The sequence below is a fragment of the Nicotiana tabacum genome, chromosome 21 (genome assembly GCF_000715075.1).
Source record: "Nicotiana tabacum cultivar K326 chromosome 21, ASM71507v2, whole genome shotgun sequence".
Classification (NCBI taxonomy): Eukaryota; Viridiplantae; Streptophyta; class Magnoliopsida; order Solanales; family Solanaceae; genus Nicotiana; species Nicotiana tabacum.
Window position 1 is genome coordinate 65759686 of NC_134100.1, and position 17220 is coordinate 65776905.

The 17220-nt window shown below is 35.0% G+C and overlaps 2 protein-coding genes and 1 long non-coding RNA gene across 6 annotated transcripts; 1 reads left to right on the forward strand and 2 right to left on the reverse strand.

The window, feature by feature from the left end:
* Positions 1–978: 978 nt before the first annotated feature.
* LOC107787680 (uncharacterized) lies at positions 979–2907 on the reverse strand. The gene is made up of 4 exons (XR_001648455.2): positions 2544–2907; positions 2303–2379; positions 2123–2208; positions 979–1645 (listed from the first exon to the last, which is right to left on the reverse strand). It is a non-coding gene; the product is annotated as an uncharacterized LOC107787680 (long non-coding RNA).
* Positions 2908–3124: 217 nt separating this feature from the next.
* Positions 3125–9683, forward strand: LOC107787713 (transmembrane emp24 domain-containing protein p24beta2). 3 transcript variants are annotated; one of them, XR_012704610.1, is made up of 6 exons: positions 3125–3282; positions 3358–3561; positions 4328–4514; positions 4599–4706; positions 5568–5658; positions 9388–9522. XR_012704610.1 is itself a non-coding variant. In XM_016609331.2 (5 exons), exons 1-5 carry the CDS (start codon positions 3280–3282, stop codon positions 9068–9070), a joined length of 576 nt encoding a protein of 191 aa, XP_016464817.1. In that variant the 5' UTR covers positions 3125–3279; the 3' UTR covers positions 9071–9373. The 3 variants fall into 3 exon arrangements, 2 of the variants coding, with proteins under 2 accessions (XP_016464817.1, XP_016464809.1); XM_016609331.2 differs by lacking the exons at positions 5568–5658; positions 9388–9522 and adding an exon at positions 8997–9373; XM_016609323.2 differs by lacking the exon at positions 5568–5658 and having other exon boundaries at positions 3126–3282; positions 9388–9683.
* A 213-nt stretch (positions 9684–9896) lies between these two features.
* Positions 9897–14847, reverse strand: LOC107787733 (protein NOI4). Of its 2 annotated transcripts, none has more exons than XM_016609358.2 (3): positions 14704–14847; positions 12552–12734; positions 9897–10212 (listed from the first exon to the last, which is right to left on the reverse strand). In XM_016609358.2, exons 1-3 carry the CDS (start codon positions 14707–14709, stop codon positions 10168–10170), a joined length of 234 nt encoding a protein of 77 aa, XP_016464844.1. In that variant the 5' UTR covers positions 14710–14847; the 3' UTR covers positions 9897–10167. The 2 variants fall into 2 exon arrangements, with proteins under 2 accessions (XP_016464844.1, XP_016464835.1); XM_016609349.2 differs by having other exon boundaries at positions 12552–12737.
* Positions 14848–17220: the final 2373 nt, after the last annotated feature.

Below are 17220 nucleotides of genomic sequence, written 5' to 3' on the forward strand. Positions count from 1 at the left end.
AATATACAATAGACTGTCACTATACAAAATATATACAATAGACTGTCACTATACAAAATATATACAAAATAGACTGTCACTATACAAAATATTCGCTATACAATTTATATACAAAATAGACTGTCACTATACAATTTATATACAATAGATTGTCACTATACAAAATATATACAAAATAGACTGTCACTATACAAAATATATGCAAAATAGACTGTTACTATACAAAAAATATATAAAATAGACTGTCACTATACAAAAAATATATAAAATATACATTTCAAATTATTAAATGTAATATGTTTGGGCCGAAGGCACATTTCGTATCAATGAGAAAAAACATAGGCTATTAAAATTTTGAGGGACTACAGATGATCATTTTCTCAATAATATCTTGAGTTTGACCTTAAGAGTTTACCTTCTATGAATTATGTATCACTAGTGGATTTTACCGCACTTCGCGCGGTTTTGGTAGACCTCAATTTAAATTATTTACCTAAATAATATTCTTTAATATCCAAATATTAATAGTGTTTTAAAAATTTCTTTTAGTATACAGATTCAAACAGATCAGGCTTTAAGTTTTAATCTTTTTTATTATTAACACTTAAAGTTCGTATCTTTATCTAACTTTCCATCCAATATATATGTGTATAAGTATTCAACGTTTCTTTTCTTTCAATAGAGAGTTAGGTGAGTTCATACTCTTCATAAGAGAAGATCAATGTATCTTAAACAAATAAACGTGCTATTATCTTGTTGATTAATATAGTGTAAACTGAAACCCTCCTCTTTTTTTTTTCTTTGTAATAATCAATCTCAATTAAGTTAATGAATAAGAGCTTATAAAGTTAGAGAGTCTAGGAAGAACGAAAAGGAGTTATAACGAATTCGAAAAGTTGTAATGCAATTGCGGAAGGTAAGAGAAATAAATTAAGAGGATTTTAAAGAATGAAATGTAAAAGAACTTTGGAAGTGGTATTTAAGAATGTAGTATTGATTACGTTCCCAATTCTACAATTAGAAATCAAACGAAATCGAATTAAATAATTAATTTTGAAAAGAAAAAAGACAAACCAATGAATACATTTTCTAGAGTAATAATATCCTAACTATAGCTCACTCCATATTTCACAAGGCAGCCTTTGGTTTTTAAGGTGTGTGCAACAAAGAAAAATACTCATTTTTCAGCAGCAAAAACCATCCACATGTTCTTTTCCCTTCCTTTCCTTCCATTTCATCCCGAAACTTTTCATTGTTGTCAATCTTGTAGTAATCTGTAGTCCTCAATACTAAGATTCAAAGTAATTTGAGTTCCAATATATCTACACAACTACAATAAAAGAAAGCTTGCAACATTACAAGTCAATTGTTTCACCATTGATCTTGTTGTCTCTTTCTCACATTAAGCATCACTTTTCAACTTCCAAATGAAATAGTTTTACGATCATTCATCAAAACTTCTTGAAATTAAAGTTGCACTCTCCGGATTCTAGCCATCTCACCCATTATGCAGCTGTTTAGTCCCTATCATCTATGTTGTGCCCGTGATCGTGTAGTCTTATGTTGGTTCTAGCCAGGAATAACATCGCGAAAACTGATTATTCTAGATCCATATTGCAGATTACATTAAGCATGGGATCTATTTCTGCACGGGATCGAAGTTGCATTTAGGTGCTATAGACCAAAAAATTACCAATATAGGAAAAAATAAAAATTAGGTATTTTTGAAAACATACATCTAAAGAGACACGCACATTAAATGAAGTGAATTAAAGCCGAAAAATAAGGATATCAGTAAGATAAGAAGAAGAAGCAGAAGCTTTTACAAGAATATAATCTCCCCCACTAAATTATTATTATTATTATTATTTTATTTTTTTTACAATGATTGTAACTTAAAAAAAATACGTATTTGTTAAAATATTTACACACACATATTGTTCAAGTGACAAACAATGAAAGTCTGCCAATGAGCTGTCAACACTTCAACTAATTAGAGTTTCGGGCACCGAATAAAGTGGATAGAAATAAAAAGAAAAAGATAATTAACGTGGACCTAACATTGCAAGAGAGAACTTTAACTTTCAAAAGCAGGAGTTTAATAATTTTGTGGAGTATATACCTTAGACTGCGAGGATGTGAAAACAAACTGAGCCGTGGAAAAAATCATCAAGAGAAGGTGCCTTTTCACTTTTTGAAGAAATGGTTCTGAAACTCACCCAAAAAAAGCCATCTTTCCGAATTATTCAGGGAAAAAAACTAAATTGAGTAAAAAAAATTCACAACTTAGTTCAGTTCTCACCAAAAGAGAGATGCCTCTGCTAACGATTCTTCCACCTATATTCAGATATATCCGCTCGTTCTTAGTAGATCAAAACCCTAACCACAACAAACATAGGGTATAACAAATGATTATATTCAAACGAACTCAAAAAATTTAGCTAACAAACATCATATGTATCAACATTCAACAACGATAAAATAATTACCTTTAGAGTTTTAAGAAATTAATGAACTTCAGTGTGGGTATCAGAATTACTAACCTGTAGGCTGTAGGAGGGAGAGTGGAATGTTAACTGCGGTACTTTTTGTTGCTTTTATTGTTGTTACGAAGGAGCACTTTTGTTTTCTTCAATAAAGGTGCGTTTCATATGGCGACTTTTGGATGTCCAGATACAAATTTTGGCTAGAAAATTTTCTGAGAATTTTGAAACCGTTGCCTTCTCTGTTTCCTCATTATTAGTGGATGTAATTGAACCTAATATTCAGATTTAATAATTAATTATGTTGAATTAAAATTAGAGGAAAAAGATGAAAAACTAAGAAATTAGATAAATACATTTGCTGGGATATGAGAGTGCCACATCAGCTTTTAATTCCCCTGCATTATATTTATATATAGATATATAGATTATAGGGGCTGAGAAGTGATTTTTTTGAATTTTATCCTGGTAAGATTGGGTTGGGTCAGCCCGCTTTGGATATAAATATGTAAAATAAAATTAATGGTATTAAGGAATAAGGAGTACCCAATTCGTGGGGAATGCCAACTTATTTTTGATATAAAAAAGTAAAATAAAATTTATTCACTTCACTATCTTAAGATTACATTAAGGTTTGGTTAATACAACGTTGCCAACTTCCAACTCCAGAACGGGTTGTGTCAAGCAATATAAAACGGTCTCTTAGAGAAAAGTAGTTTTGGGTATTACACCGCACGTCCCTTTTTCTTGATGTGCTGTACCTTAACTTGGTCAAAGTTCCACTTCTTTCCCTAAAATGGTAAGCCTAATATTCAGTTTTTCTGTTAATCTTTGTTAGATTTGGAAAATCGAACTGAGAATTTATATATCTCAGATGAGATCTGAAGTTTGGATGGCGGTGACAATATTGGTGGTGGCATGGAACTTCAATGGGGCATTTGGGATTAGATTCGTAATTGAGAAAGAAGAATGCTTTTCACATAAGGTTGAAATGGGGGAAACAGTTCATTATTCGTTTGTTGTCATTAAGTCCGATGGCTCTTGGCATTACAGTGAAGAAGAGGGTGTTGATCTTGTGGTATGATTTACTAAACCTCTGTTCTGCTGTCTTTCTTTTTCCCTATGTGAGCCCAATAAATTAATGGAGTTTTAAAAATATGTACATTATTAGTAATAATTTATTATATCTGGTATTTTATTAAGATTAAACCTGGTAAGAAGTGCATCTTATACTGAACCTGTAGATAATGGGAGTGGACTTAGAACCTGGTGATGTTATTTGAATATTTTGTTGATTTTGTTTTCATGAAGAGAATGTACAGAATCTAGCAAAGGTGTCTTTTTTATTTCTTTTCTAGAAAGCTAACTGGCATCGACCTAAATAAAATAAAAATGTACCTCAAGTAGAAAACAGTCCATCGAAAAACTGTTTTTGTATAATTTGGGAGACATCCCCCTCTAGTATGATTTGCACCGTCCATTTCGATTTCGATTCGGTTCAGATGAGAACCTCGAGGAGGAATCGCAAAAACCCGGGGGACTTTGGGGGGGGGGGTGTTGCTTGAATCCCATCCATGGGAATGAGTCTATGACGGTGCATATTCAAAGAAGTTTTGAGTTGCAGAACTGTAAATTAAAGAGATGGATACTTATTGACACAAAGAATACTAGACTCAGGTTTTTCTTAATATTCGGTGTAGTTTGTTCTGCGATCGTTTCTTCATGCTTTCATGATGATGATATCTTAAATAGTCAAGTCATACATTTTCTGCTTTTATCTATTATTTAGTCAGTTATTTATACTGGATTATTGTATTGATGTTGCTAAGATGGTGAGATTTTAGGTGAAAGGGCCTTCTGGAGAACAGATTCATGATCTTCGTGACAAAATAAGCGAGAAGTCCGAGTTTGTAGCTCATCATGAAGGAATTTACCGTTTCTGTTTCACTAACAAGTCGCCCTATCATGAAACCGTTGACTTTGATCTACACGCTGCTCACTTTGTATACCATGATGAGCATGCAAAAGATGGTGCGCGTGCTACTTTGCTTTATCTTGGTTTCGACTTCTTATACTTATATTAGATATTTTACTTGATTTGTTTGAGACTTGCAGAGCATTTCAAGCCTTTGTTTGAGCACATCGGAAAGCTAGAAGAAGCTTTATACAACATTCAGTTTGAGCAGCACTGGCTAGAGGCCCAGACAGACCGTCAGGCAATAGGTATTGATATAGTAATGTTTACTCTTTTTTCTTGTGGTTTCTTACATGAAGCAACTTCAACTGCATCAGTACCAATTTGTGATAGAATTCAGTTACCTTTTCCCTTTAGCACGCCTTTAGAATGGGGTAATTTTTCCCTTTCAATTTTCCTCCTTTGGGATGTCTGTCTTGTTTTGAGAGTTTAGTATATCAAAATTAAACACTAGTCTTGGAAATCCATGATTCATGCCTGTCACCCACCTAGAATTAATTTGCAGTAAATGGTAATCAGCTGAGCTACATAGAGTTGTTCACTTCTGCTCATCAACGTGGGCATCCAATAATAGTTTGAATATCAAGTTGATGTAAAAGTTAAGCCTATTAACTCAATTCACTTTTGCAGTCGTTCTCTTGGGATTTACATTATATATCTGGAATTTAGTGGTTTAAATATTTCACCTTTGCTGTGACATAGCGGCAGTTGGATTTTCATTGTGTTGTCTCAATGAGGAACAATGCCACAACATGAGAATATCGTTCCTTTCCGTGTATAAATTTCTCATTGGATTGACTCAATGAGACACAACAGGAGAATAATTTTTCTTCCTTTATATTTTATACAACAACATAATATTCCTTAATCCCAAACAAGTTAGGGTCGGCTATATGAATTTTTACTCAATTTAAATTATCTCATGTCAATATTATGCAAATACAAATAAAAAGTACTTCATCCGTCTCAATTTTTGTGTTCTTATTAGTTCGTTCCCAAAAAGAATTACACATTTCCATATTTGAAAAGGATTTAACTTTAAACTTTTTTTTCTTTTTTTGATGAAGGACTTTAGACTTTTTATTTTAACTATTTTACTCTTAATGAAGGGGAGCCTTGGCGTAATTGATTAAGTTGCTGCCATGTGACCAGGAGGTCACGAGTTCAAGCCGTGGAAACAGCCTCTTGCAGAAATGCAGGGTAAGACTGCATACAATAGACCCTTGTTGTCACGTCCCAACCTCGGGAAGCGCGACCGACGCTCAACCGAGTGAACCCGGTCGAGCAAGCCTGTTAAATACTTTCTATCCAACTCACCCATGATCAAGAGAAGACATGATTTCATTAATTAGACAGTAGGAAGATCATATATACAATACTAAATCGTCTCATTGGTTACATCACCTTTAAGTCTCAAAATACACATATTCTTATAGTTTGAGTGGAATATGTGATTAAAACACAACATAACTTGTTTGACCTTTCTAGCACCCATGTACAACCAACATAGTATCTACGGAGCCTCTAAAAGATACAAAAGAGTGTTATGTTAGTGCCAGCAACAAGACCCCGACTATACCTCGAGACATGATAATAATATGAACAAAAGATACAATACGTGACCCCGAGATGAAGTGGGGCTCACCAAGTCTGATGGGAAGAGGATGTACCACTATCGCTGATCAACACTGCCTGCTATGGAACCACCTGCATCCATTTAAAGATGTAGCGCCCCCGGCAAAAGGGACGTTAGTACTGTCGAATAGTACTAGTATGTAAAACTAAACACCATCTCAATAGAATGAATAATAATACAAGGGGGAACAATCAAGTATTCAATAAGAGTTTCAAATAATGCTAAAACATCAGTTTAAGGATCACATAAGTTTTCAAGTCAATTTCCATGCTATTAGGTTGGGTGATCTTTAGTGCCGATATACCATGATTCACAATACCACCATATTCTTACATGGAGCCCGATCACGACCCGATCGGCTTGGTCGTCTCATTTGAGACATCAACCATAATGACAATTTCATTATAATTTTCAGCATAGTCACCACCATATGTGCATCATGGCGTCCGATCACAGCTCGATCGGCTAGGTCGTCTCACCCAAGACATTACCTTTTTCAGTCAATCATCTTACCTCATACTTCTTTCATATCCTTTCGATTCATTGGCACCGGTGGCCATAATTATAACGTCATTCTTGGCACTTGGCCGTATTTTATAATTCCCGTTCCCCTTTCCATATTCAAACATCATTATCATTATCAACAACAATAAGACTTCCCATTCAAGACATTAAATTCACATATGAGCAATTTGTGAGTCTTAGGCACATAGATGCTTTTCATACAATTTGGCATAACAACCTTTATTTCGATTTTGACTTGAAGTCTTAACATTTCTAACACATATTCCACATTTTGAACACATCCTCAAATGGCAAGATAACATGATGAAGCATTTAGAATAAATATTGAATATACATCCTTCAACACAAACACATTAGGATTAACCAAATTTATAATGATCAATTTGGGACTTACACCAATTACATGAACACCGTGGGATTCGATTCTAAGAAGAAGGGGGTTTAGCCAACATACCTCAATTGAGCTTCCTTTAAACTCTAAAACGTTCCGGAATTCTTAGCAACTTCGATCTATTTTAGAAATATAACAAGTTGGACCAAAATTAGGAAGATGGTCATGATTCTAGCTCATTTAAGTACATTATCAAACACTAGGTGTACATTAATATTTTTAAGACCCTTTTGTGAAAGATTCCATCATTCCCCAACCCATTCTCTACCATTTTTAGCTCACAACCTTCCCACATTCTTTGATAACACATGCATGCAATATAACAACTCCGATACCCAAGAATTGTCTTTCTAATTATTCCCTTTTTAGTAGATTTTCGAAATTAAGAGCTAGGGCATAGATTCTTACCTTTAAGATGAGGACTTTCTTTGTTAATCCTCAATGATTGAGCAAGAATTGTTGGATATTAGGTTGAATGTTACTTCCCCACTCTAAGAACTCTTTCTCACTCTAAAAATATCAGAAATATGCTCAAAAATGGACTATGGCATATGTTTTAACAAAATAGGGTCGGGTTTAAAAACCCAAAAAATAAAGCTCCGGAACAGGGTATGCGGTCTGCAGAATAGGCCGCATAATTGCCCTCCAGAACTAGGCCTGTTCATTTGAATCGGATATCCGAAATCCGAACCGATCCGTTCAATTTTGGATTTCGGATTGGATCGGATTTCGAATTGTGTTTATTAAAATTTCGGATTTCGGATCGGATTCGGATCGGTATAATTTTAATATAATCCGATCCGAAATCCGAAATTATTAGGGCATGTATAAATTCTAAACTTTAATTCGGATAATTAATACTTCCTTTACATTTTCCTCCAAGTTATTACCTTTACAATTGATGGATTTAGCTCTATTGGCACCATAGTACTCTCATAATTGTATAAACATGAATTTTTCTTATTGTATTGCCTCTTTTACAAAGAAAATATACATATGAGTTTGCAACTTTGAGGCATAATAATCCGATCCGAAATCCGAAAATCCGATCCGATATTAATTCGGATCGGATTCGGATTGCATTTTCTAGAATCCGAAATCCGAAAATCCGATCCGAAATGTGCTAAATCCGATCCGATCCATGCACAGCCCTATCCAGAATTGGACAAATCTGACTCGGTCTGCGGTCATTATGCGGCCCGCAGACCTGTTCTGCGGTCGCATAATGCGCCATAGAACCTCCCTCCGAAAAATCTCAAAGCTGGATATGCGATCAGAGTGCGGCCCGCGAAATGGTTTTGTGGTCACATAATGGGCCGCGAATGACATCAAAAATGGCCCAAAAGACTGTCTCACTCTGCGACCATTATGCGGTCCGCAGAGTGATTCTGCGGCCGCATAGTGGGCCGCAGAAGTGCATTTCTTCTGCCCAAATTTTTCCTTTACTTTTCAGTGCATTGTTCAACCCAAAAAGTCCGAGCCGTGGCTCGCAAGCTCGCCGCGAAGAATTTATACAATCCTCAAACACGTAAGCCCAGTTCAGTACCACGAAACATTATTTTTCCTTTGCGAAATCTTACGGGGCCTTACACTTGTGGTCCAGGTTGCCCTTTTCATTTTACTGAACCGGGTTGCCCTTTTCATTTCTCTTAATGAAAATTTTTTATAGCCACACAAAAGCTTTTACTATTTAAGCTTTTAAGACCACAAGTTTCAGAAGTTTTATTTTTTCTTATACTTTGTGTCGAGTCAAACTACGTCATATCAATTGAAATGGAGGGAGTATTAGAAGTTTAGTATATCTTCCAAACATACAAACCTCTGAAAGGTTAATACCTATAGTAAAAGTGCTAATGACTAAACCACTCCTTAAAGCATAATACCTATAGTAAAAGTGCTAATGACTAAAACATATTTCTTACTAATATGTATCGTCTATATAGATATTTTTCTTTCGTTGTGTTTTATCTTTTGCTTAATCTGCAGGGATCCCTAGAAATCGTATCTCCTTCGAGACAACTGCCTTCCATACAATTTTAGATCTACCTCATCCTCTTTGAATACCTTCACTAACCATGGTGACACACCTACAAACGGGTGCATCTGAAGGTCGACTCAGGACATGATCAAACCATCTCAAACAACGTTCCCTCACTTTATCCTCGTGTGCTACTTTAACTTTCTTCCAAATGTAAATCATTTCTAATTATCTAATCTTGTATGACCAGACATCTATCTTAGAGTCCGCCAGTATACTACGTATGTTTTTACTTTTTGCATCTCAAACTTAGACTTCATCATATGAAGTTGTCTCCCCAGATTAGCTGCAGTCATGAAAGTGTGCATGGTCTCACAGATGTAATTCCTACTAATGCAGTGAATGAAGGAATGAGCAAAAGAGCCGTCTACAAAGCTCTGTTCGAGTCTTCAGCTCTTATTTGTGTTAGTTTTCTGCAAGTATTCCTCCTCAAGAATTTGTTCGAAAGAAAGCTGGGGCAGTCCAGAGTTTAGCTTTTGGCACAGGGATGATGATATTCTTCTGCCAAACCTTGTAAACTTTAGATGTATTAATTTTTTGTGCCTTTTTCTGAAGGCAGATCCCACAGAAACTAGAATCACAGATGTTTTATTCATAAATTATGTTATTTCAGTACTACATTCTTTCAGGATTTAGTGAGATTTTCCTAACAACATGCGTGCGGTTTCTAATCTTACTCCAAAATTACAGATCCTTAGGTTGTTAAAAGTTTTCTAAAATCCTGTTATTTGGTAGTTTAACAGATGTCAGCAATTATATAGCAATTTTACACATACAACTCCAAATGGCTGCATAATGCAAGTTAGTCGTGAATACGCAATAAGTTGGTAAGCTTGGGACCAGAAAAATCTATGCAAACAAGATATGATTGTGATGAAATTTTCAGAATAATAATAGTTGAGATGTGCTCTACTAACCACACGTATATGAAAGCAATCGAAAACTTGTCTGCTAAATGTAAAATACAAAATACATCATATAGGTACAACACAAAATACAAGTTTACAAGACAAAAACGACTTGAGCAGTTCCTCTGTCTCCAGCGCCAACACAAAGGGAGTTCTGGAGTTCGTTATGAATATGAATCCAATATTCGACGTGGGCAGATAGATAACCTTGTCAGGATTCTGCATGGGGGCTTTGCATGCAGCAAAACCATTTTTTCTGCAAAATAAAACATAACGTGAGATCCTAAAAGATAACAGGAATGTTTCAGAGGTTCACCAGAGAAATGTTAGTGTCCGTTCAAACAACATGACAACCCAGTTGTTGGGTAAGTTAACCTAACATTAAGATCCACAGTCATAACTAGCCACAAAGATAAATTTCAAAGAGAGGACAAACAAAAATAACAACAGCAACAACATGACAACAGGCGACCAAGTCTTCCCAACTTTCACCATCATGCAGCATGTCAGGAGAAAAGATACGGAAGAAAATAAAAAGATAGTATATTCTAAAATAAAATTGCGTGTACCTTTCTCCTTTTTTCCAATACCTTCAACAGAATAGGGGATTTGCACAATTTGTAGTCATGTTTTTTGTCACACTGGCTCAAGCATTTATAAAATCTTTGACTTACAATAACAACAACAACAAACCCAGTGGAATCCCACGCGTCATAAGTGGAGTTTGGGAGGGTAGTGTGTAAGCAGATCTTACCGAACATGTTGGGATTAAAGGGGTAATATCACTTGCTTCACCCCCCCCAAACCCAAAAAAAAAAAAAAAAAAACCACCCAAATGGAAGTTACTACCGGGTGGAATTCTTCAAATTCTCTAGTTATTTGTCCCAAGTACAAGCTAAAACACCAAACTTACCTGACAATTAACTCCAAACTTAAAATAGAAAGTTCCATTCAAGAGAAGTCAAAACAAAAGGAGTAAAAAGACCCGTTTTCAGCACCAGGGTATAAGATCCCATGTACAGTCCTTCACTTGTTATAGATGCTCACATCCAGAAGAACCCATGCCCAACTTAGAAACAAAGTTTTTCTAATTAATTTTCTATTCAACTTAGTTAGACGAAAGTATGCAATAAGTAAATTACAAATTTTATGCTTTGTCTAACAGGAAAGAAATCTTTATTCTTTCTCCATTTATCAAAATTTAAGAAGCCAACACAGTGTGGTGTTTATGAAGACTATTTTATTAGGAGCAAGAGTTTTACCTATGAGTGGAGTGTTAGACAGAAAAGACAGGACACAGGCACCACAAAATTGTATTTAGCTTTAAATATCATAAATAAAGTTTTCAAATATATTAAAATATGAAATATTGTATAAGAAATCACAAGAAATATTTACAAAAATGGAGTAATCTCTTTATGAATATTTTATATCACCAATTATTATTTATAGAACATTTTACATAAACTATAGTTAAACACATAAGAGAAAATGTTTTGTGGCCCATTATCCGAGTTTCGAAGCTAGAAAACAACGATTTCTCAGTTATCAGAATAACATGCCATGGGGCGTTCATGCAAACTAGTGAATTTCTCGCTGGAGAAGTTCACTACCTAGACCTAGAACGATTTCCGAGTCGAGTCCCTACATTGGCTTAAGCTTATTTTATCGTTGATCATCCCAGTTTAGACCCTCAACTCCATTGAGGTTTTTATAAATTTGATTAGGCGCTTTGTATGAAGGTTAGCCAGCTTCGATGGATTATGCTTGGGCAACAATGCAGTTCCTCCACCCTATATGAAGTATGCGACTATCCTATTGACCCTATATATACACTAAAAATATTTTGGATCATTTTTAGACAAGAGTAGGTTGCTCTAGTGGTGAGCACCCTTAACTTCCAACCAAGAGGTTGTGAGTTCGAGTCACCCCAAGAGCAAGGTGGGGAGTTCTTGGATGGAGGGAGCCGATGGTCTATCAGAAACAGCCTCTCTACCCCAGGGTAGGGGTAAGGTCTGCGTACACACTACCCTCCCCAGACCCCACTAGTGGGATTATACTGGGTTGTTGTTTTATGAAGTTTAATCTCTCAATTTTCTCCTAATTTCAGCTCATTCGCGATCAAACTCTTTCGCTGATCTTTCAAGTAATATTGACTACTTGATTACAATGTGATTGACAATTTATTTTGAAAAATGTTTCATGAAGAACACACCAAATCAGGACAATAGTATCATAGACAGATGCTACTAAAGATAGCCTAAAAGCGGCTTAAGCTTGGACATTGGATAACACTCCGGCCATTCTTTCTTCTCCTTTATTCTTTATTTTTTTCTTCGGTTGGGGTGGGGAGGGGTGGGGGATGATGGAGCGGCTATGGTATTTCACCTCTTTGATAATAGAAATCTTATGTTTTATACGCAAAAACTCTTTATATGAAGATGTATGCTATAACAACAAAAATTATCTCAGTTTTAATTGTGTGAAGATATTTGGTTAGGAATACATAAAATAAAATAAGTGGTAAAAGAGAGAGGAGGAAAAAGAAGATCATAGTGGTAAAAAAGTTCACATTGAGTTATAAGATCAACTTACAGCTTGAGGTTTGAACGGGTCTGCTGCTTGCTTTGTATTGGAATCAGCCTTTGAAGGTGATTCTGGATTGCCACCTGTTTTTTTCTCATTTCGGGCCTTGTTGAAGATCACCGTGAATCCCTCTGCTGAAGCTGGGTCATTGACATCCCACTCACCAAACTTAGGCAATGGTTGACCCTTCTCCTGCTGATGGTTAGACATAAAAAGGGAAACAAGAAAACGTAAATAATTGGACAAACATGAGAATACTCCCTGATATATTAATGTATGTATATTGTTAAGCATGCACATTGGAGTTCCTGAAGTAAGACTATTCGGAAATTCTTTTTGATCCTTCTTATTTACTTCTTTAAAACCTTATTTGATGGAAATCACGTGATCTTATGCGCTTAAAAGGAGCTAGTTCCCTAAAATTTTATTCTACAAGTTAAACTAAGTAATCTAAGCATGGTCAAATTCTCCATGTCTTCCAAATCCCAATATGCAACCAAACAAAAAGACACCACCAGATTTCCCCTTCTATTTTCTTGCATGAACTGCAGTTCATATCAAAGCTGATCCAGAGCATCTGAGTTGCATAAATCGAGGTACGTGATAAAAGGATTGTTCTTTGATACATGACAAGGATCTGATCATAGGGCTCGCTCAGTGATTGGAACAATATACATATGTGAATTCCCAAGTAACAGGTTTAGATCTATAGGGGCCAGTCAGTAGCTAAAGTCACTCTCTCATAATCCATTTTCTCTTCTCAAATTTTCCTTCACCTACCGCCTCCCCGCATTTATTTCACATAAATAGATGAAGGGTAACAGCCAAATATTTGGAAACTGGCATCATAGCCATCCTCTGTTAAGAAGTTCATAAACCACTATGACCTCAATCTCTGTAAAAGGGCCTTGATACCTTCAAAGAGTTCTAAGGCCGAAACGCCATAACATTCATATTATCCATAAACTTCTTAGACATCTCAAATTAACTCCAGCTGGGGTGATATATATTTTACCATCAAGAAATGCATCGGCATAGAGGATTTATGCACTAAATATAAGAAGCATGTCGTAGAACTTATTGCATTAACTAGGAGTTAGAAATCTACACACGGCAATACCAGTGCTAAATTATGAAAGCCAAACGACAAAGAATTACCAAGTCGAATTAATCAATAGAATCTCCATATTAATCGCAAAAGTTACAGTACAGTTATAAGGACACATCATAGTCCATCTACCAAATGCATCCAATAAAGTCCTACATCAATTCCCTTTTCTGCTCTTAGCAATAGAACACATCAACTCCAACTTTATATGCAATTAAATATAGTCGAGTAAGTGCATACTTTACAAAATTTCAGTGACCCAACAAGGAAAAAAATGGAGAGGCACAATCTATAGGATATAACTTATGGGGTTAATCAGACCATACTACCAACTCTGCATTTGAAAATAAATTAAGGGAAAAGAAAAATAATTATCAAATGATGAATTTTATAAAGAGACTAAAGGAGGCCTCTAGTAACAGCTTTTTTTTAATGACAGTGTCTTAGCAACTTGTGTGCATCTCGACTATTCCACCAAGTACTTGGTATCTCACACCAACACTGCTGCTGGGTAACTCTGCCCAACCAAGCATTAGGCAGATGGGAAGAAACCAAGGACGAAGCTATGTACTTGACCACACTTCGCTGAAAAATTATACTATGTACATGGTAAAATATTACTGTTAGTGATTAAAAAATAGACTTTTAACACCTTTGGCATAGCCCATTGACAAAGGATATTCAAAATTTGAACACCTTTATCGAATTTCCTGGCTTAGCCACGGGAAGAAACCACCTAGTAACAATTATGATATCATTTGTAGCATACAATTAAAGTTCACCCTAATAAACAGCGGTAAAGTACCTCAGGAGCAGTCAAAATGCAACAATAAAATACTTTTTTTTTGACGATCTAATTCAGCTTAGTCAAAGTAAATTTCATAAGAACAAAGCGATGAATCAAAATTCAGAAACTGAAAAAACATATAACATGACAGAGATAATTAACTCATGAGGTAATTTGGAAAGGATTAATAAAATCGAGTAACCGAAAAAAGAAAAGAAATATTATATGGACAAAAACCCAAATTTAGGGCTGGATTGTACACATACCGACATGAATCCGGGAATAAGTCAGAAGTGTTCTTCAGAGAATATGACTGGTGCTGTGCAACAAGAGAGAGAAAGTTAAGAGGAGAGAGAATTTGTGAGAAAGAGTATATAATAGTATGTGTATATGAATAGGTGGATGAGGTGTATAATGGAAATGGAATATGAAAAGAATTGGTAAAATGAGAAATATAGAGAGATAGAGAGTGGTGGGCTCCAGGGATGCCTTTTGTGGGACCCAACACCACACCATGTGAACCCCACACAACTACTCTTTACGCTCGTTGGCTGGCTGAGTGATTAAGCAAAGAACGATTAGTCTACGCCTAATATGCGTATTTGATGTCAGAAGAACTAATTGATTTGCCACTTAAAACTTGATCATTCACACAATTTCACTTGTAATTGTAAATGTTGTTGATAGCCGATTCCAACTTATTTGTTACTGAGATATAATTGCTATTGTTGTTGTTAAATTTTGGTTAAAGCATGATAGACTAAACCAAAGGTAATACTCAATCCGTTTCAAATTAAATGATTTACTTTCCTTTTTATTCTGTTTCAAAATAATGACACATTTTTAAATTTAGAAATAATTCAACTTTAAACTCTTTATTTTACCAATTTTACTCTTAATGAGAAGCTTTTATAATCACAAAATATCCTGACCCCAGAAAGTTTTTACCACATAAGCTTTTAAGACCACAAGTTTCAAAAATATTCTTTTTTTTCTTAAAATCCGTGCCGAGTCAAACTATCTCATCTAAATTGAAACAGAGGGAATACATTACAAGTCAGAGCAATAGGTTTAAAAGACTAAAAGACCTATCATATGCACGTGTTAGAATATATTATAAATCATGCATTTTGTTATATACTGTGTTAATACCTAATTTTGCCCTCATATTTTATAAAGTATTTTATATATTTTTAAAATATCATTTTGCATTATTACCCAATTTACAAGGGTCATATAAGTATTTTCTATAATTTTTTTTTATAATTGTTAAAACTTTAAAATTAATTTTCTTGAATTTAATTTGTTCAAATATTTATTAATTATTCTTTTCAATTATTTTTAGGGTAATTTAATCATCCAAATTTATAATTTTATACCCACATGCATTTTATAATATTTTATCTCATTTTTACATAATTATATTTGCATTTTATCAACACTAATTACAATAATGGCCTATATTCTATAAATAATTACGTTTATTATATTATTTATACCAAAATAATATTTTATATTTTTAATAATGTTGAGCTATTATTTTCAAGTATTTTTACTGCATAGATATTATTTTTATTATTTATTAATCATTTTCTATAATTTATTTCTTTATGAATTTCGTGTATTTAAATTATAGCCCAATAAAGGGCTAATTTCGGACCAAAATATTTGGTCCATCCCCAGTTCACCCTTCAACAACCAAAGACCAAACAACCCCCTTCAAAACCCGGTCGCGACCCGACCTTAACCCGCCCGCTCCTCTTTCGATCTTGGCCATTGATCTCAAATGATCAACATCCCAAATTAAGCCGACCCCTTTATTTATATCCCTCCCCACTAACCCTAGAGACACATTCTCCACTTCAGCCGCCTCCAACTCCTCTCGAACATTCCTCTCATCTCTGAGAGAAACCCTAGCTGCCTCACTCAAATCCCACTCCTAATCTGATATCACATAGAAAATCTTCCATGTTTCCTTTCCTTTTTTGCACACACGGCGATTCTTACCATCTCCTCAACTTTACAGTGTTTGGTACTCAGTTATTTATGGAAGTTAAATCAGTGGGTGTTGGTTCGACTCCGATTCTGTATTATCTTCATGTTCTCGACTTGATACATTCACTACCAGGCTATATGTCCAATTTAGTGAGATCTTTGATATTTTTGTTCTCCGTCTTGAACTAGGGTTTGCCCGATTTTTAATTCTAAATTGATTTTGCATGCTTTTCTTTCTTTATTTGTGTTTGATTGAGTATGTTCCCTTGTTTGTTCGTTCAATTTTGCTACTATAAAAACCCCCTTTCCCGTTTCCCCCAACAAACTTTAATCACTCTTGTTCTCTCACTCTCACTCATTCTATACTATTATGAAACTTGAGCTCTTGGCCGGATGAAAACCTAGGCCACCAGAATTCGATTATTTGACCTTTCTCAGTGTGAGCACCATCCCGGGGTTCATCTGAAACCCTTGGGAACTCTAACGCATTGAGATTTTGGGTTCTACTGCTCTCTTTTGCTATTGACGATTGAAATACTGCTGAAATTTTTCTTTTTGTTTACTTATTTGACCTTTGGTAACTGGTAAGTTCTTTGGCCTTCGTAGTTTCATCTTTTTGTTTGTGTTCATGCTCTGTGTACGCATGCCTCTAGAATTTTTGTGAATCAATGTGTTACCATGCCATCTATGTTTATAGCCTTATTCGCTCTGGAGTTATTTTGTGGCTCTGAACTTTTTCTAGCACTTGAGCTTGCCCAAATTCTAACTCAGATTTTGGTTTCTCTTAA